Source organism: Antechinus flavipes, chromosome 1 (genome assembly GCF_016432865.1).
Source record: "Antechinus flavipes isolate AdamAnt ecotype Samford, QLD, Australia chromosome 1, AdamAnt_v2, whole genome shotgun sequence".
NCBI classification, from domain to species: domain Eukaryota; kingdom Metazoa; phylum Chordata; class Mammalia; order Dasyuromorphia; family Dasyuridae; genus Antechinus; species Antechinus flavipes.
Genome location: NC_067398.1, coordinates 690712277 through 690733296, shown reverse-complemented (window position 1 = coordinate 690733296; position 21020 = coordinate 690712277). Strand labels below are relative to the sequence as shown.

The 21020-nt window shown below is 37.8% G+C and overlaps 1 protein-coding gene across 1 annotated transcript in view; it reads left to right on the top strand.

Moving 5' to 3' along the window:
* Positions 1-12047, top strand: part of AACS (acetoacetyl-CoA synthetase) — an 82289-nt gene extending 70242 nt beyond the window's left edge. The window contains exons 15-18 of the mRNA XM_051972618.1: positions 1708-1777; positions 4607-4665; positions 6047-6249; positions 10308-12047. Coding sequence (XP_051828578.1) covers positions 1708-1777; positions 4607-4665; positions 6047-6249; positions 10308-10445 — 470 coding nt within the window. The 3' untranslated portion in view covers positions 10446-12047. The remainder of the gene's footprint in view (positions 1-1707; positions 1778-4606; positions 4666-6046; positions 6250-10307) is intronic.
* Positions 12048-21020: the final 8973 nt, after the last annotated feature.

Genomic DNA, 21020 nt, shown 5'->3' with positions numbered 1-21020 from the left:
CTTGTGCATATGTGTAAATCTTTTAGTTAAGAGCTATAGGAGAATATAATGTTTTTCATTTCTTTAACTTGGGTGAGAAGAAAAAAACAAATGGCAGATTACTTTGGGTCTCTTGTGAGACTTCCACTTTGAATAAGCCACAAATATGTGGGGCAGCATGGGATAGTCGGTGGGGCCTTGGATTTTGGAGTGAAGAAGACATCACTTCCAATCTTCAAGATAATCTTAGCTCAGTTCTCTCATCAGCAAAATGGAATTGCAAAATGGAAACAATAGTAGCACCTTTCTCACCTTTCAGGATGGCTATAAAAATCAAATGAGACCAAGTAAGAATAGCACTTGCTATTATTATTATCGCTCTCTACTTTGGGACATCATCATTGTCATCATCGTTCAGTTGCTTTTTCTACTGTCTCCTAAATCCCGAGGTTGTTATGGGAGCCACCTGCCACCAGTGGCTGCTGGGGATCCAACACAAACCAGCAGAATGGATAATAATGATTCAAGGAGACTGAGAGGCAGTTGCATTTTCTGACCTCTCTCCTCTTCCCTCCAATTAATTTCATTCCCAATCCACATGCAACATCTGTGTCAATAAAGGCTGACTTGCAGTTCCTTTAGGGTTGTTATGATTCACAGCTGTGGGGACTTTTGGAGAGCCCACCTGCTCCTTCACACTTAGGTGTGGTCTTAGTTAACTCTTGAAAGCTCATCAAACATCCAGAGTCAGCAGAACTTTCTCCAGAGGAGGAAAACACAACACTGGAGAAGGGAATTACATTTTTACCAGCATTTTACCTAAGATTGTACAATTTGGAGCTAGAAGAAGGGGACCTAGTTTAGGCTTTTCATTTTTTAATAGATGAGGAAACCAGCTCTAGGGTCATATTTGTGCAGTGTCATATTTGTGCATATATGTGCAGGGTCATATTTGGAGTGAATGGTAGAAGTGGAATTTGAATCAGTGTTCTTCCCATTTTATCATGCTGTCTTTAGAGAACTTCTGAAATGGCTCAATTATTAGGCTTTGCTTGATTTTATGAGGCCACAATGACTCCCTGAGACTTTTTGTAGTTTGGTTTTCTCATAGTATGCATGTAAAACATTACAGTTTTTGGATTATTTTGTACCCCGACCCAGCTTCCACTATTAACTGTCAGCCAATGCTCTGAGCAGGGATTGACTTTTCTCCTCTGGTAATTTCCTATCAAGCACTGGACTTTCCTGAAGCTTTTTTTAAGGGGTGGGGCATGCTGGTGGTTGGAGACAGTGTAGTAGTAGTTGGGAGGAGAAGAAATGGAATGAGAGATGTGATTAGAAACAGGCACTTTATTTTTTGACAGCAGTCAGATTTCTTTAGTGGACTAAAATGCCATGTTTGTGAGGTCATCTTCCTGGGTTCTTCATTAGACTCTGTTTTTTTCTCTTTACCATGATCTAGCACCCATTTTTGGCCTAACCTAGCTAACCGTTCTATATGGATGTAGCACTGGTCAGCATGGTAACCATGGAAGAAATTCTTATAAGTTAATGGCAAAACATCCTAGCACACATTCTAGGGTGACTGGTGGGCCAGGAGCTTCTTGTATATAAATAGTGGTGTATTATCGTCATTATCAGCCTTAGAAGTCTGCACAGGCTATTCTGTCTGGAAAACTTCTTCACCAGAGAACTGACTTTTTTTTTCTGTCTTTTATCTTTGTGAAGGTGTTTGGGCCCATGGTGACTACTGTAAAATAAATCCCAAGACTGGAGGGATCATCATGCTTGGTCGGAGGTAAGATGCTATTTTCTTGCTTTATAGCCCCCTCCAGTTGATATCCAGGTTATCTATTTCATTTTAATAGGTGTGTGTAGGAGGGTGCAGAGAAAAGCATGGGTGATGTGTTTAGATGATGAGGCAAGGCTATTGTGAGGGCATGGGCAGGTGGGGCAAGAAGGACAGGCTAATTCCTAATGACGTCCTCAGTTTCATCCTTAATGCTTATATTAGGAAGAATCTGGGTGTTCTGTGATATTCATCACCTCCCAGATCCCCAGCTTGACATGGGAGCCTGTTTTTTAGAGCAGAGGATAGTGTAATAGCTACAGCTTTAGATTTCCTCCCTCTGAAACTTAATAGCTGTGTGAGTATGAGCGAGTCTTAGCTTTTCGGAACCTGAGAACATGATAATGAAAATACTTTGTGGACCTTAAAGATGTGTCCCAAAAGATTAGGTAGTTTAAAGTTTTAATAACTTCAAATTATAAATGCTATTTAGAAAAATAACATTTTAAAAGTTAATTATTGACATTTTTGTCATATTGATGTTTATTATAAAAATATATAGAATAATGTTTATGTGACCCCCCACCATAAAAAGTATAATGGAACTAAATCAGTGGATCAAAGTGGATTTCCAGACTGAGGAGATGTCATCCAGGAATTGCTGCACATTCACACTGCATGATGACAGACTGATCAGGCTTATTACAATCAAAATTAAAAATCTGTTATTCAGAATTCATAAAACTAAACAAGTATTTTAAAAATCAAATAATTAAACTTTAAAATTTAAGTTTGTAGCATTTAGACTTCTGAGGTTATTAAAGGTTACAGCTGAACTAAAGCTTTTGGGAAATTCTATATAAATGTCAGTTCTTATTCACTCCCTGAACCATCTGAGCCTAGCCTGATTCCAACCTTATGTTTCATAGCCCCATCTCTGGTTCATTTTGTTGACCCTAGAAAGGATATATGCATTCCTGCCTCTTTTCTTTGTGTACATTAATCTGTCCCTCTGCATGGTTCTGTTGGTGTCTGTTTCTTTTCTTTTTTCTTTTTTCCCTGAGGCAGTTGGGGTTAAGTGACTTGCCCAGGGTCACACTGACAGGAAACATTAAGTGTCTGAGGCTATATTTGAACTCAGATCTTCCTCACTTCAGGGCTGGTGCTCTATCCATTGTGCCACCTAGCTGCCCCAAATGTCTCTTTCTTAGGTGGGTCTTACTGAGCTCAACTTCTCTCCTTTCTGGGAAACTACTGGCCTTCAGTGAATGTTTCCTCTCCTGAACTTGTTTCTGCCATTGAGGTGACCTTTAACAAAGACTCCCAAGTATTTGTACTTGATCTTCTTATGTATTCTTGTTCTCTCCTTTAATCCATGGACCCCTCAAAGGCAAAAGCTGAATCATACTCATCTTTTAGTCAGGATGACCTGAGTACAAATTCAACACCTGGGCAAGTCACTTAATCTATATCTGTCTCAGTTTCTTCATCTGTAAAATGGGCCTAATAGGAGTCTTATGAGGTTTAAATTAATGTTTGTAAAGTACTTTGTAAACCTTGAAGTACTATATAAATGCTAAGTGTTATTATTTTCATTATTATTTTATTATTATTGGTATTTTCATTTAGACTTTGTTACCTTTTATCTGGACTGTTGAGGATAGGCTTTAATTAATTGGCTTTAAAAAAAATTTTCCCTCTCTCCCCTTTCCAATCTGTCCTTCACATAGCTGCGTGGATGTTTTACCTAAAGCACAAGTCTTACCATAACACTTCCCTTATTAGAAAGCTTAGAGCTTCCTGTTGCTTAGAGAATAGAATAGAAACTTTTCAGATCTCCATTTAAAGCTGACTCTAACTCACTTTGTGTGATTTTTTTTCCCACCTAACTCCCCCTTCTGTGTTCTCTGCTAGCCAAACTGGTCTGTCTCTTATTCCTCATCTCTTCCCGCCTCTATCTTTGACCATTATCTCTTCTTCACCTCTGATATAGTCCCCTTCCACTTTCTCTTTTTAGAGCCTCTGACTCCTCTCAGCCCCCAAATCCAAGCTGCCTCCCACAAAAAACTTAAATTTCCTTCCCCTTTCCTCCTCAGTAGTGAATGCTGTTTTTGTCGTGAAATTACTTACTATCTGTAACTTATAACTGTGTCTCTGTTGTATCCTCCCAGTAGAATGTAAGCTCCTCAAGGACAGGGACTATTTTAGTAATAATTATTTATTGAATTTTTCTTTCTTCCAGCATGTATCGTAAAGCTTGGCACACATGTATGTTTTTGGTGGCATTTCACTAAGGACATGTAGAGGAGTGTGGATGTCAATTCAAGGCAGCCTTTTGTTCCTTATAGGGAAGGGAGCTTTTGGAGTGAGAAAAGCTGAGCAGATAGAATAAACGTGTAATGGGCTAATTATAAAGCATATTAATGTTTTCAAAGTGTTGCACATTCTTTATGTTATTTGATCCTCACAACAACCCTGGGTAATGTAGGTATTAATAGATTTTATTAACTCTGTTTAGAGATGAAATTACTGAGGCCCAGACAAGGTGTCACTTGCTAGAGTCACATGGCTAATCAATATTGGAAGCAGAATGCAAACCTAGTTTTCTCCCAACTTTCCAGTGGAGACATTGGATAATTTCTGCATGAAGGTAGAAAGTTGTTAACTAAGATATTGTTTGAAAGTCTTGATATTTGACTTTCAGGTTTCTGATTGTGACTTTTAACTATGCATATGGTTTGAAATGTCTTGGCTGATGATGCTTATGAGAAGCAGCTCATTTCCTGCCACCTCTCTGAGGAGCAGCTCTGGGTTTAATGTCTTTGTATTTATTTTCAGCGATGGGACGCTCAACCCTAATGGAGTCCGCTTTGGCAGCTCTGAAATTTATAACATTGGTATGAATTCTTTTTCACTTGCCACTTGGCCTGGGTTAGCAAAAAGTATTGTGGGAAGGTTTGAAGCCCAGAACTCAGAATTTCTAAGTCCTTAGTTTTTATTTCTAAGCAAATCACTTATTCATTTGTTTCCATATTTGAGACTTTTTTCCATTTTCTGTTTTTCAGAGTGCTTTTAAGAATTATTTGTTTTAGTTTCATAATATATTAAAAAGGATAACTAAAGTTATCTGCAGATGAAGGAAGACTACTTGATCTTGAGTGCAGTAGCATAGCCAGTTACACCCCAAGTCCTGTTAGAATATAGACCGGAGCCCAGATCTCTTGATTCTGTGATTTTGCTCTTGGCCCAGTCAGGGCTTAAGCCGATGCCTGGTTTCATGGAGCTGGAGTGGCCATTAAAAATAATTGAGTCCAAATCCCTTTTTTGCAAGTGTTATCTATAATAAATGGCACAGCCGGAATAAGAGCTTTGGATTCAGGTTTCCCATGCCCTCTTGCCTCTTGCTTTTTAAAAGAAATATGTTAATGGCCAGTGTTATTGGAAATAAAAACTATTCTCTAAAGAAGTAGATAATTATTCTTGAATTTTTGCCAGCACCTTGGAAATTTATACACCTGGCAGTTGTTTTTGCTTAAGTATTTGACCATAATAAATACTTACTATTTGATTAACAATTTTTATCTTTTTAGTTCCTATTGTGTATAAGGTTTTTTTGTGGGTCTTTGCCCCATGCTATTTGGGTGCTGTTCCCCAGTTGGAAAAATAACAGTGACAAACATGTGAAGTTTTCTCTTTTAACCACATATTACAATAATACTGTTGAAGAAAGAGGCCCATGTTATGTACTATTAACTAGGCTATCTTAATTATACGAAGCATATTTTCATATATAATCTCCTTTTGAAAATTGCTCCCATTTTTCTCCCCAAACTCTCAGTGATTTATAGGAAATAGCATTAAGGAGTAGGTGGGGATAGAGAGAATTTCAGATCTATTACAGTTATGATGGACTAACTAGTTACTGTTTTCATCATAAAGGCCAGAGTATTAGCACACATGTTTTCTGATACATGTTGTAGAGACTTAGGTTCTTTTCTGTTTTTATGGTTTCACTATTTGCAGAAGAGCTCCCTTTTGTACAATTTGCCTGAGTCTTTCTGGGTCTCACAAGCCACAAGGAGACTCAATGCTAGGGGTCCTGGAAGCTTCCCTTGGAGATTGTCAGCCCCTGGATTGTTGAACATATGTACATGTGGATAGATAAAGAAATAGGAGGGGAAGGAGAGGAAATTTACTGTTGGGATAATTTGGAGACATTTAGATTGGGCTAAAACCCCAAACTAGAAAGAGTTGACAAGATATGTTTATATTCTACAGTTGAAGCCTTTGAGGAAGTCATGGACAGCCTGTGTATCCCACAGTACAATAAGGATGGGGAAGAGAGAGTGATCCTGTTCCTGAAGATGGTTCCTGAGCACTCATTTAGTCAGGACTTGGTGAAGAGGATTAAGGATGCCATTCGCCTCGGCTTGTCAGCCAGACACGTCCCCAGCTTCATCTTGGAAACCAAAGACATCCCGGTATGTTGGGGATCCCTCTCCCAAGTGGCTGTCTTTTCTGTCCCTTTTGGAATAGCCGCTAGGCAGTTGTCATCTACCTTGGATCAGACATGCAGGAAGTCTCTACAGCTGAGAGCTGTGCTCACTTTTTCTGCATAGCTTCTCTGCATTGCCTAGTATCTTTTCTTCTTTTACTTTCTTGTGTTTTATTTTCCAGAGATTTCATTTAAGCAGTCTCTGATGAGCATGTACACTCACTGGATGTAGATACACCCCATAGAAATATATATTTTTCAGGAATACAAATTTTGTACTTTCTGAATTATTATTCAGAAAATGAATTGTGAGCTACTGAGATAGTCTCTCTCCTTTGGGTTTGATATTAAACTATGAAGAAAAAGGAAAGAGATTCAGGTACCTTAGAAGATTAGCTAGAGAAAGCTGGCTTTTCCCTTTTTGGATTCCATCTGCTGAGATTTTCATTTGAAGCAAAAGTAGGAATTTACCCAGATTGGAAAGCAGCTTTAACTCTCATTTGCTTATAAAATGAGAACCTTCTGTAAATTTAAAATACAAACTGCTGAGCATGTGTGTGCATACATGCCTGTGTGTACAAACAGTGTTGTGGATTTTAAGCTTACAGAATCTCTCTCTCCTAAGGAAAGACCACAAGAAAACACCACCTGGTTAACATATTTTTGAAATTAAGTTGATTCACTATGAGAAAAGCAAAATAAAATACTTCCCAGAAGTTGGTGTGAATGTGTAAAACATGATCAAAAACATTATTCTTGCTGTGTGCTTTATTAGGAAATATTGACCACTCTATTTCCATTAAATTTTTCAGATCACCAGAACTTTCTTTCCCTGACAACCTTGAGTGTCTTTCTTTTGTTTAAAAAACAAAAAAAAGCATCTTGAGCTGTTAGGATTTATTTTTAATCATGTGTCAGGAAACCTGATAGTTAATATGGGTTAGGAATATGACTATGGGGAGTGGGTGAGGACAGTTGATTAGAAAATCCATAAATCCATAAATCAGATGTACAAGTCTGTCTCCTGCCGTGTGTGAAGCTGTGACCAGAGTATCAGGCCTGGGCCTTTGGCCCATCTTTGGTATGATTCACTGAGTGATTTGGAGCAAATTTTTCTTCCTCTTTGGGGCTTAAGAACCTGCTTTTTTGACCTCCCTTTGGTTTACAGATATATCCCTTCATTTCCCTCATCCAATGAGTCTTTCTTTATTATAAGCAAGTTAAAAAAAAAACATTTTAGCTGAACCTCTCCCATATTTACATGTGTCTGATGCCCTAAAGTCTTACAAGTCTCTCCCCTCTCTGATGAAAGAGGGAAATAAGGGCATCCTCTGAACATTTCTCTTGGACTGATCCTGTGCATTGAAATTATATAACTTTTAGTTTCTATAATGCTTTTTTATTTATATTGTTAGAGTTTTATATATTGTTTTCCTAGTCTGCCTTACTTTACTTCCCATCAGTTTTTATAAATCTTCCTATATTTCTTTGAATTTTTCTTTTGTTTCATATATTAAAATGCAATAATTATCCATTGATCTGATGCAAGAATGTCTCAGTCACCTATGATATACCAGACCTTGTTGTAGGTCCTGTGATTATGTAAAGAAGAAGCAAATTTCCTTTTTCCTCAAAGAGCTTACACTTTATCACAAGGAACAGCAGATAGAAATACATACAAAGCAAATACAAAGTATTTTGAGGTGAGGAAGCATTTCAGTTGCAAGGTCCCTGCTTTGTATCTATTTTTTTGCAAAGTTGAGTTCACTCCTTTTTGATTTTTCTTGGAGCTTTTGCTCAGTGGTGAGACCTCTGGGTCAAATGCTGTAGACATTTTAGTAATCTTTTTTCCAAATTATTTTCTAGGATGTCTGGACTGTTCATAGCTCCTCTAACAGTATAATACTTTGCCTGTCTTCTGAAGTAGAACTGAATCTGTCACATAAGGGGCTGGACTTAGATAATTTCTAAGGTCTCTTCCAAGTCTAACACATTTCTGAGGCCTTTTGGGTGGAGCCTTCTCATTTCTGCCTCTGCTCTTTCTAGAATGCTCTCCTTTCCTATTCATTTCTCCAAATCTGTCAATCCCTCATGGCCTGACTCAAGGTCTATATCTTCCATGGAGCCTTCTCTAATTATTCCAGCCCACTTATCTTGGGCTGATCTAAATTCTTGTAGTTGTGATCTATTTTACCATCAGGCCTACATTGTGTTCTTTTAGAATCTCTTCTCTCCTCCAACCATACACAATACTTTGTAAAACAGTGCTGAGCTCACAGTAGGTAAACATTAAATGCTAGATTGAATTCATTCATTTCTGGTATGAGACGTAGGGACAAGAAATCCCAAAGGACAAAATGAGTTATTTTTATCCACTCTCTTGGAGCCCAGTGGTTCCATGTAGACTTAAGCCCAGTGGACTTAGTATTCTAATTTCTCCAAGTTCTCCTACCATATGTAGATAGTTGAATAAAGACATTTGCACCATTAGTGACCACTAACATATCCAGAAGCCAAGAGAGGCTGAGACTTGTGGCTTTTTCCACTAATGGCAAAAGTGGCATTTTTATCCTTAAATAACAGTTTATTTTCCTAACAAGGGAGATATATTTTTGATCTCTTGGGCCCTTTTGTATAGAATTTATAAGCATGTACAGAACAGGAGAATTTAACTTTAAAGGAGAGAAATAAGATGTTGGCAGTGTGATGCATATGACAGGAAGACTCCAGGGCATCACTGCTCAAATCATTAATTAGTTCACACATTGATGGACTTTTTCAAGTGACTGAATTTTAATTACACTTCAGGTGTGTCCATGGTAAAGTGATCATGCTGTTACCATGGTGTATTCGGTATTCATTGGATTTACTCTGAAAGAAAGTTTCCTAAGACATTCACATTTGTTAGTTCCTTAAATCCAGTTTTGTTGGGAATTGTGGGGAGATGAAGCTTATGCAGGACATGTTTCTGGAATGAGTTAAATTCAATTAAGAACTCCAGAAAGAACTTTCTTGCTAGAATTGTTAACCTGATGGCAGAAGGGACAGTATTGAAGAATTACCTTGAAATTCAATAATCATGTTTTATTCATTTGCTGACCCCCCCCCAGACGCCTTAGCAGCCTTACTTTTTGAAGGTTCATTGACATCTCTTTCTAAGCCTCTTCAACCTCTCTACTTTTGGAAGTTTAGTCCTTCCAGGAAGGTTTCCTTGATTTTATAGGAATTGTGAATCTCACTTTGGGAAAGCACATTTATTTTACCTTCAAATCTCTGGGTCTGCACTCCGAGTAGTGCAAGAAGAAAGGTCTTGGATTGGGCATGGAGTGAAGGTCTATGCCATGATTTAGTTTTTTTCCAGGGGCTGTTGGTACTGAACAGAAGGTCCTCAAGTCTTGTGCAGTGTTAAAGACTGAATTCACTTATGTTGTTGGAGTCATAGGCTCCATCAATCGACCACTGATGTCCTAACAGTTTGGTGCTTTTGTTTCGGTAAATAGTGGAATGTATTCCCTTTTCACTCCCATCTTTGATTTCTTCTTTTCATTCAGGGTTCTTCTCAAGTTTCTCCACGTAGTTTTCTGAATTCCTTGATTATAGTGATAGCAAGATTTTTCTAGAATAGTTTTTCCAATCTCTCTTTCCACTCTTCCCTTCCTCTTTTACTTTATCTCACTGTCTTATCCTCCAGAAGAGAGAGTGTGAAGACTATTTAAAAAAAGATAGTGTCCAGTATTTAGCACAGTGCCTTGTACTTAATAGGTGCTTTACCATGTTCATTAAATTGAATTGAGTTCAGGTTCTGGACAGGAGAGCAAATTTTAGAAGGAGGAGCCATTCTTCCAAAGGAGAGTACCCTAGTGTGTTCTCATGCTATTTGCAGAAGGTAAGATCCTGACAGACTGTTGTGTGGCACACAGTCAGCTACAGAAATCCTTGTTAAATAGGATTTTCTTCAGTAGTATGTGGACATGGTGGGCTGGGTTTTTTTTTTTTTTTACCCAACATGTGCCTTGAATTTTTCCTTTTTCTCGTACCTTGCAGTATACAATCAATGGAAAGAAAGTGGAAGTTGCGGTGAAACACATCATTGCTGGGAAATCAGTGGAGCAGCGTGGCTCTTTCTCCAACCCTGAGTCTTTGGACTTGTACCAGAATATTCCTGAGCTTCAGAATTTCTAAATGTGACTGAATTGTGCATCTCTCTGACACATTTGTACATAGAATTCTCCTGTCTTCTAAAATTATTTAAATATTGAGGATTCTTTCAAGAAGGAAACTTACACAAAGTGCTTTATAAAAATAGATTTATTTAAAAAAAGCTTTATAAAAATAGGTAAATGATTTTCTCTTCAGCAGTTAAATAGTTCTTGTATCCTGCATCTTTGACAACTTGAAGAATAATTCTGCTTTTTAGAGGGAAAGGTAGCTTTGGGGGTGGGGTTATTTATCTATATGTATATTTAGTTAAAGAGAGGCTTTGAATGTGTGCATGACTGCACACGCAAACACACAAACACACATAAATTGTATATAGGAGTGTATGTGTATATGTTATGACCATTATTCAGTGACAAGATAATAGGAAGTTGAGGGCCTGGCTAATGTTCTAGGTGAACTGAAACACTATCATATAATTCCTTATCTTGAGAAGTGACAAGGATTTTAGATTCATGCTGAGAGCTTTCCAGTGAATCTCTTAAATGACCTTGTTCACTCCTCAAGGGGAAGGTGAACCTCAGGACTTTAAAAATGTAGTTTATGTTTTACTTTATACCTTAGGCAGTTCCTCAGGAGATGCTACTCTGTCATTGAGCATCAGCAGTTCCTTAGACAGTCTAGGTATATAGCCTCTAGTCCCAGAACTGTTCAGAGTTGATTGCTGCAATCTCTCCAATTGAGTGACTGTTAGATTGTGTTATATGTGCCTGTGCTAGTCTGACACAACTCATTGAACCAGATTTATGAAGAAGCTGCACTTTCCCATTGACAAATGGATTTTAATATTTCATAGGACTTTCCTATTGAATTGATTTTTAATTTTTAGTAGTTTAAAAATTTTTAAATGTGATTGTGAAGTGTTAACTTGTGTGTTTTGGGGATAGACATTTGTACCATTGGGTGACGTTCCTTTTCTAGAAGTACAAATGGAGACATTGCCTTGTGAAATGTGTTTGGCCTTGGTGATGAGGTGTGTTCTTCTGGCATTGAGGCTGGCCCTGGATTCTGGGAGAGATGGAGATGAGATGCCCAGTAATGTGGCTGAGCCTTTGTGCCCTCAGGAAAATACTCCTTTGGTTTCTGATATTATTGTACTTTCTGGATATGTTGATTTCTTTAGTTTCATGTTGAAATTTCATTTATTAGAGCTTCCCATATTATACCAACAAATTATTTTGGTGAACTCTTTATTTTATCCTGTTAGGGGTTTTTTATAAACTCTGGTATTTGTTTTTGTATTTTTTCAACCAAGTACAATATTCTGAATAAAATTAATCTATAAGTTCACTTTTTTTCTTCCAGGTTGTAGTACAAAGGGGGAAAGTGCTGTTAGGAATATGGTGCAACAAATAAATGAATATATCTATATATTATACATAAATATAAATGCCTATCATTTTGTAAAAGGAAGAACCCGCTTATTTCCACTTACATATTGATTTATTGTCATATTGATACCTACTTCCCCTCATCAACAAGTTTTGCATTTGTAATCAATTTTTAATAATAGTAATTAGCTGTTCTGAGCCATTGGTGTTCCCGAATAAAAGTACTCTGTGTCTATCTGCAGGTTTACATGGGAGATACACATGGAACAACTTGATAAATACATAAAATATATAATAATATAAAAACCATATAATTAAATGCCAGGGTAAAAGATGTGGGAAATAGATACTGTGTGAGTTCTAAGGATCGAGACATGCATGTGGACTGTACTGGTTGGAGAAGGCTTCCATGAAATATCACATACATAGATTTTAAACGGGGCTTTGAAGGGTAGAGATTCTTTGGTTAGGTGGAGAATAGGGAGAAGATGCTCCAGATGGGGGAAGACTATAATTAAAGATTTAGAATCAACAGTAGAATCCTTGTAATACAGAAGACCTAAGTACACTTGGGGAAGTCTCTTGACTTCTCTGATTTATTATTCCACCCAGATGATCTGGGAATGCTAGCATCTGCTCCCTGCTTTCTTCTAAGAGTAAACCCCAGATCCCCTTAGCAAGCACTAGGATCACCAGAATCAAAAGATGAATAGTTTGCATTATAGATAGTGGAATAGGATTTGTATCAGCCCATAAACATATCCACTGGTAGCAGCCTTTCCCTGCCTAGTAATTAGTTTAGTTTTCATGTACTACTTTAGTTATGCCTCTAGTGGAGACAAGGAGAGGATTGTGGAAGTTTGCTCCCTGGGAAGCAATATTTCAACCATGAAACTTCTCTGTGTAGCATTGCTTGGTTTTGGCTATTTCCGCTGCTCCTCCATTTACAAAATCTAGTATTATAGGCAGTCTCACTCCAGTCTGACTCCCAGCTCTATACAGGAGTTATACCTTCTATTCTTTTTTTAAAATAAATTTTTATTGATATATATGTGTATGTATATATGTGTGTGTGTGTGTGTGTGTATTTTTTGTTTGTTTTTTTACATTTTTCCTCTCCCAAAGGGCCATCCTATATAGGTATTCATTAAGTGCCTACTGTGCACTAGGCAGTGTTCCAGTTATTGTGGATACAAAGGAAGTCAAGACATAGTCTAGAGAGAGATTGCTCTAAAGGAGCTCATGGTTTAGGGGATAATATGCAAACAACCGTATACAAATGAGATATAGGTGAGATAAATTGGAGACAATCAACCAGGAGAAGGTGCTAGCACCAAGGAGGCTTGAGAAAGACTTTGTATAGAAGCGTGGGAGTCGATGAGACACAAAGAAAGCCAGGGAAGCCAGGAGACAGAGAGGAGGAGGCCAGAGTGACAGCCAGGGTGAATGCCCGAGCTGAGTGGGGGCCAGTGTCACTGGATCTGAGTACTTCAGGGGGTGGGGTGGGCGGAATATAAGATAAAAGATTGGAGAGGCAAGAGGAAACTGGCCTTATGTGGCCTTAAAAGCCACATAACGGATTTTATATTTGATCCTGTAGGGAACTGGGAACCATTGGAATCAATTAATTATGAGCATGTCAGAGTGGTGACAAGTGTGACATGGTCATATATTCGCTGTAGGAGGATCAATATGGCAGCTGAATGGAAGATGGACTGGAGTGGGGAAGAGACTTATGGCAGAGAGATTAACCAGGAAGTTTTGTGATAGTTTGTGCATGAGGCATGGGCCTATAGGGCACTGTCAGGAGGGAAAGGGGGGATGTGGATGTGAAGGAGTAATGATGGTGTGGGGGATGGTGGATGGGCAGAGTGGGAGAGCAGGGAGTGGAGTCTGACAGAGCTTTGACAGATAATAGAGAAGTTGGGGGGGGCTTTTTTGGGGAAAGATAATGAGTTCAGTTTTGGACGTGTGGAATTTGAGATGTCTTCGAGATCCAGTCTGAAATGTCCAATGGACTGCTACAACTGTGACACCAGCGGTCCAGAGCAGAGTAAAAGGCTTAAGTCTGAGAACTGGAAATTAAATACATGTGAGAATCCTCTGCGTAGAAGAACAAGCATTTATTAAGCGTCTGTTGTGTGCCAAACCTTTGTGCTAAGCACTTTACAAATATCTCATTTCCACAACCACCAAGAGGCTTTAGAGTTTAAGAACCCACGTTTAAGAAAACTGAAGCAGAAAGAGGTTAAGCGACTTGCTTGATGCAGAGGCTGAATTGGAAGTCAGGGCTTCCTGACTAGCCCTGCCTCTATCCATTCTGCCGCCCAGCTGCCAATCCACAGGGACACTTGAGCTGACCAAGTGATGTCTGATCAACGGAGCCCAGAACAGGGGCTCCCATGGTGTTAGTGGGTGTGAGCTGGAGGGAGACCCATGAAAGCTTGGTCAGTGGGGGCCAAGGATGGGATTGAACAATGGCAGCTGAGTGTTCAGGAGAACTGGGATGGGGAGGGCATAAGAGCACGAGAATCATTAAGGAGTGAGTTTGGGGAGGCTCTCACTGTTTTAGAGGTTCACTCTGGTGGACTTGTTCAGACAGTGAGTAGATGGGGAGTGCCCTGGTTCAGGCAAGCCAGTAACTATGGAATCTGTGTGGTCTGAGTGACTGTAATGAAAATCTAAGAAGCCCTTCCCTGCTTTTTTTAAGAAAAAAAAAGAGAAAGAGGAAACAGCCTGAAAATTCAATCAATACATAGGAAAATCTCCAATTGTATGCAATATTCCATCTTCTGGACTCCTCACGACAGCTAGGTGGCGCTGCGGTAGATAGAACTTCGGGCCTGGAGTCAGAAAGCCTCCCCTTCCTGAGTTCAAATCTGGCCTCGGACACCTTCCTAGCTGTGCACAAGTCACTTAACCCAATTTGCCCGAGTTTCTTCCTCTGTGAAGTGAACTGGAAAATATATCAAATCACTCCAGTGTCAAGAAAATACCAAGTGGGGATGTGACTGAAATGAGTGGATTTCCTGCCTCTGAAAAATGTTGATCCAGCAGTGTCTTCTCATATCTCTTCATAGGGGATGTGCTTGTTCTTTGTAATTGTGCAACTTCCCCTTTTGATTATTCTGTGTTTGTCCTTTTCATTTACATTGTCATAGATGTTACATGATATTTTATTTGCTATCCTTACTTCACTCTGCATCACTTCATGCAAGTCTTTTTGTACTTCTCTGTATCATCATATTTTTTTTTAACAACACAATAATAGTCCATTACATTTATGAATTACAGTAACTCCCTTCCCCACACGTGGTCCCCACAACCCTAACCCTCATATAAGAATTCTTGTTGGAACTTTAAGAACACTTTTTGAAGGAAGATTCTGGGAAGATGGTGGAGCAAGTTGGTAAATTTTAAGCTCTATGGATTTCCCCCAAATAGAACAAATTTGTGCCTCAGGGTGAACATAGACTGGTGAAAAAACCAAGAAGACTTGGGGCAGAATAGGGGTCCTCCAAATGCAACCCCATAAGATTTGAAGAAAGATCCTTGGGCCAGGATTAACCAGTCTGAAGTGCAAACACCTCCAGGCTAGCTCCTCAGAAAGAGCAATGTTCCTGGTCAGAATGGAGAGCTGAAGAGAAGCTTGAGGGACCCCCACCCCACAATTAGAGGTGCTTACACTGATATCTTTTATTTAAAAAAAATAAACTCACAAAAAAGAAAGAACCCCACCATTGAAATATAGGAGCAGGGAAGACTGGGGTTCATCTTCAGAGGAGGATACTTTAATAAACAAAGCTTCTCCCTCAGAGTAACATGAAATGGCTCCCTGCCCAGAAGGAATGTATAGAAGAACTCAAAAAAGAATTCAAAAATCAAATTAGAGACATTGAAGAAAAAAATTAAAACCATTTGAAAAAAACAAGAAAATTATGGAAAAAAGTTAACCAATTAGAAAAGGAGGTACAGAATCTCAAAGATGAAAATAACTCTTTGGAAATTAGAATCACACAAAGGGAAGCCAGTGAAGCTATGAGAGACCAAGAAATAACAAAATATTATAAAGACTGAGAAAATAGAACAGAATGTGAAACATCTCATAAGAAAAATGACAGATTTAGAGAGCAGATCAAGAAGAGAAAATATGAGAATAATTGGACTGTCAGAAAGTTGTGACCAGAAAGAGAACCTTGACACAATAATGCAGAAAATAATCTTAGAAAATTGTCCTGGAATGATTTCAGAAAGGCCTGGAAAGACTTATATGAACTGATGCTGAGTGAAATGGCAGGACCAGGAGATCATTATATACTTCAACAACAATACTATATGATGATCAATTCTGATGGACGAGGCCTTCCTCAGCAATGAGATGAACCAAATCAGTTCCAATAGAGCAGTAATGAACTGAACCAGCTACGCCCAGCAAAAGAACTCTTGGAGATGACTATGAACCATTACATAGAATTCCCAATCCCTCTATTTTTGTCCGCCTGCATTTTTGATTTCCTTCACAGGCTAATAGTACACTATTTCAAAATCCAATTCTTTTGCACAGCAAAATAACTGTTAAGACATGTATACTTATATTGTATTTAATTTATAATTTAACATATTTAACATGTATTGGTCAACCTGCCATTGGGAGAAGGGAATGGGGGAAAGGAGGGAAAAAATTGGAACAAAAGGTTTGGCAATTGTCAATGCTGTAAAATTACCCATGCATATAACTTGTAAATAAAAAGCTATAATAAAAAATAAAAGAAAGAAAATTGTCCTGAAGTGATAGAACATGAGAGAAAAGTAGAAATAGAAAAAAAATCCACTGATCACCATCTCAAAGAAATCTTTAGTGGAAAACAAATAATAATATTATTGTCATATTTCAGAATCAATCAGATCAAAGAGAAAAATTTTCAGGAAATAAGAAAAAGCAATTCAAATATGCTGGACCTACTATTAGAATTGTATAAGATTTAGCAGCAGCCATAATATAAGACTGCAGGTCTTGGAATCCTATCTATAGATAAGCAAAAGAACTAGGCCTGTGGCCAAAAATATCATAGTCAGCAAAATTATTTATAATTTTGAATAAGAAAAAAACATTCAATAAACTTGAGATTTTCAGGACTTGCTATCAAGCAAACCCAAACTTAACAAAATTTAACATATAAGAACCAATTTATAGATCAATTTTAAAGACCTCAACATGGACAAATTATTTATTTTTTTACATGGGAAATATATAGTTTATGTTTGAGATTTACATCTACAATAGAGCAAATTCAAAAGAAAGCTTGGTAAAAATAACAAACATATTATATAAATGAGGTGCAAAAAAATAGACACAGAGGCATTAGAGGGGGGAGGAGGGTTTGTACTTCTGAAAACCTACTCACATTGGGAATGGGTTCAATAGGCAACAACTACACCTTGAAGGGCACAACCTCCTCTGAGATATATAAAGAATTAAAGGGAGAGGGATGGATGGATGAAGAAGCAAAGGGTGAGGGAAGAAGACAAGGGAAAGATTCCTGGGTGGGAGGAGATTAAGTAACAGTAAACCAAGTTATGGAGCAGAATTTAATGAAAATTATCAGGGATAGGAAAGACATGTGTATGTGGGATATGTGTGTGTATGTGTATGAGTGTGTGTGTATTCTTTTTCACCTATACCTTTTTGGGGAGTAGTTAGGGGGATGAAAAGGGGAAGATAAAGTAAAAAAGGTACACAGCAGAGAACAAAAGAATAATTTACAAGGAATTAAAGAAAAGATGGACATTCATGAATATAATTTCTTCACTAATATATATTATATATATATACTTTCTTAATATATATTATATATAATATTGTATATTAAATTATATATATATATATATACTTTCTTAAATTGGTATTTGTTGTTACATTCTTTGAATCCTCCCTGAAACATCAGGATATCTATCCGCTGGACACATGATAATGTTCTCTCTTTTGTTTTGTTTCATTTTGTTTTGAATTTCTTTTCTGTTTTTCTTTTTTCTTATTTTGTTTCTTCAAATGAAATAAATTTGGAAAAAAACCAAACACTTTCCTCCTACCTTAAAAAGCAATTCTTTATCTGACCCCATGTAGATTTGTGGTAAATCATTAGTTTGCTTTCTCTCCAGAATAATGTGTATCTCTTGCCAACATTTCCAGTTGTTCCCCCGCCTTTTCCTTAATTGCCTTTTCATAATTCCTTAGGGAAGCCTAAAACTACTTTCAGTGAAATTTAGCAAAAGAAAGAGGTGCATCTTTGTTTCCTGGAACTTACACTTTCATAGGCCTGAGATATTTGAATCTTAATTCAGGATTGAGTAAAGTATTTGTGAGGGACAATGAGAGAGGCCAGGTTGTAGTGGGAGGGCAGAGGAATGGTGAAATGGAATACTGACAAGAGGATGTGGTTTTTGAAGTTGGCTTTAATATTTGTAGATGGCTCATCTTCCCCTCTCCTCAAACTAGCATCCTAAATCTCCCCTTACTTTCTTATCCAAACTCCTAGAAAAGCTGTCTATACTATTGTCTTAATTTTTTAACTTTCCACTTACTCCTTATCTCTTGCAATCTGTCTTCTGATTTCATCACTCAACTGAGACTGCTTGTTCCAAGTTCATCAGTGATCCCTTGGCTGTCACATCTGATGACCTCTTGGTCTTCATCCTTCTTGACATTTCTTCAGCATTTGACAGTTAGCCAGCATCTCCCCCTAGACTTACTCCCTCCATGATGTTTTGTGATGCTGCTTACGCTCAGCTGCTTTCTCTAGTCTCCTTTACTGAACCATCACCTATGTCCTACACCCTTGTCATAGGTTTACTCTACTGCTTTGTCTTGGGCCCTCTTCTCTCTTTATTGTCTCTTTCAGTGATCTGATCAACTTCTGTAGGTTCAACTATTATCTCTACAAATTAACTGTCTCTCCCTTAATTTTGTCCAGCATCACTAACTACCTATTAGACACCTTCATTTTGATATCCTATAGTCCTCTCCAATACATGTCCAAAACAGGAGTCATCTTTCCCCCCAAACTCTCTCCCTTCCTAACTTCTTGAGACCCTGCCATATTTCCATTTGCCAAGGTATGTAACGTAGGAGAGTCTCAACTCTTTATTGATTCCTCCATCTCAGTATTTCTTTTCATTCATATGGCCATCACCCTTGTACAGGACATCATCATCTCTCAGTTTGACTATAATAATAGACTCAATCTGGTTCACTTTGCTTTCATTTTCTCTCTCCAATCCATTTTTTATATAGCTGCATTAACTGTCACTCTACTGGCTAAGAAGCTCTAATGATTCCTTCTTGCCTCTAAGATAAAATATAAACTCTTCCACTTGGCTTTTAAAATTCTTCATAATTTGGATGTGGCTCTCTTCAGCCATGAAATGATTCAAATCAGTTCCAATTATTCAGTGATGAAGAGAGCCATCTACACCCAGAGAGAGACTGTGGGAACTGAATGTGGTTCACAACAGCATTTTCACTCTTTTTGTTGTTGCTTGCTTGCATTTTTTTCCTTCCTTCCTTCCTTCCTTCCTTCCTTCCTTCCTTCCTTCCTTCCTTCCTTCCTTCCTTCCTTCCTTCCTTCCTTCCTTCCTTCCTTCCTTCCTTCCTTCCTTCCTTTCTTTTCTTCTTCTTCTTCTTCTTTTCTTCTTCTTCTTCTTCTTCTTCTTCTTCTTCTTCTTCTTCTTCTTCTTCTTTTCTTCTTCTTCTTCTTCTTTTCTTCTTCTTCTTCTTTTCTTCTTCTTCTTCTTTTCTTCTTCTTCTTCTTCTTTTCTTCTTCTTCTTTTCTTCTTCTTCTTCTTTTCTTTTCTTCTTCTTCTTCTTTTCTTCTTCTTTTCTTTTCTTCTTTTCTTCTTTTCTTCTTCTCTTCTTCTTCTTCTTTTCTTCTTCTTCTTCTTCTTCTTCTTTTCTTCTTCTTCTTCTTCTTCTTCTTCTTCTTCTTCTTCTTCTTCTTCTTCTTCTTTCTGGTTTGATTTGATTTTCCTTGTGCAGCACAATAATTGTATAAATATATATGCATAAATTGGATTTGACATATATTTCTACCATGTTTAACAAATATATTGGACTACTTGCCATTTGTGGAAGGTGTGGGGGAAAAGAGGGAAAACTGAAACACAAGGTTTTGCAAGGGCAAATGTTAAAGAATTGTCCATGAATATGTCTTGAAAAATAAAAAGCTTTAATTAAAAAATTCTTCATAATCTGATTTTATTTCCCACTGCTCTTCTTCACAATACATATTCCAAGCCAACTGGCTTTATTGCTAGCAGGTTTCCATACATGATAATCCATTTTCTAGTTTCTTGCTTTTGGATGAGCTGTTCCCCCAAACCTAGAATACCCTCTCTCCTCATCTTCATGTTCTAGAACCCTAAGTGAAGCCAATCTTCATCTCCCTGGTTAAATCCTTCCTTTGGTATATATTTTTAATTTATTTCTTTGTGTAACCTATTATTTCCATGAATAGGATGTAAGTTTCTCGAGTCCAAAGAAAACAGTCCCTAACATAATGCTTGGCATATAATAGGTACTTAATAAATGCTTGCTGAAAATTGAAGGAATATATAATGCTTTTTGTCTTGTGTCTCTTCTATCTTGGAGGAAAATGGAGGCAAAAATTTAAGTGATCTGCACAAGATTGCACAACTAAGTTCCTGAAGTTGGATTTAAACTGAAGCCTGGCACTGTATCTACTGTACCACCAACCGCCTCTGCCATATGACTTACAAATCATTGGCAAGGAAATGGAAATGAATCTTAAATGGGTTGACAGACAAGAGGTAGTGTGACTGGGGAGCAGAGGCCCGGGTTCAAATTTCAGTTCCAGGATTTACTAGCCATGTGAATTTTGGGCAAATCCTCTATGTTCCTCTATCTCTCTCTGAAGTCCCATTTATTGAAAGGGGGTAATATTCCATGAACTACTTCAGAAGGTTATTGTGAAAAAAATACTTGTTCTTAATTTCACTGATGGGTTTGTCATTCATAAATCTGTCAGCCTTTTTAAGATTAATTTCTATTTTCTTGCCAGTGAGTGTGAGTCATATAGAAGAGGCACTTGATAGTGCCTTGAATGTAGGAATTTAACTTGGCATTTACTAGCTCTGTGATCCTGGGCAAACCACTTAATCTCTGTTTGCCTCAGTCTTCCTTAACTATAAAATG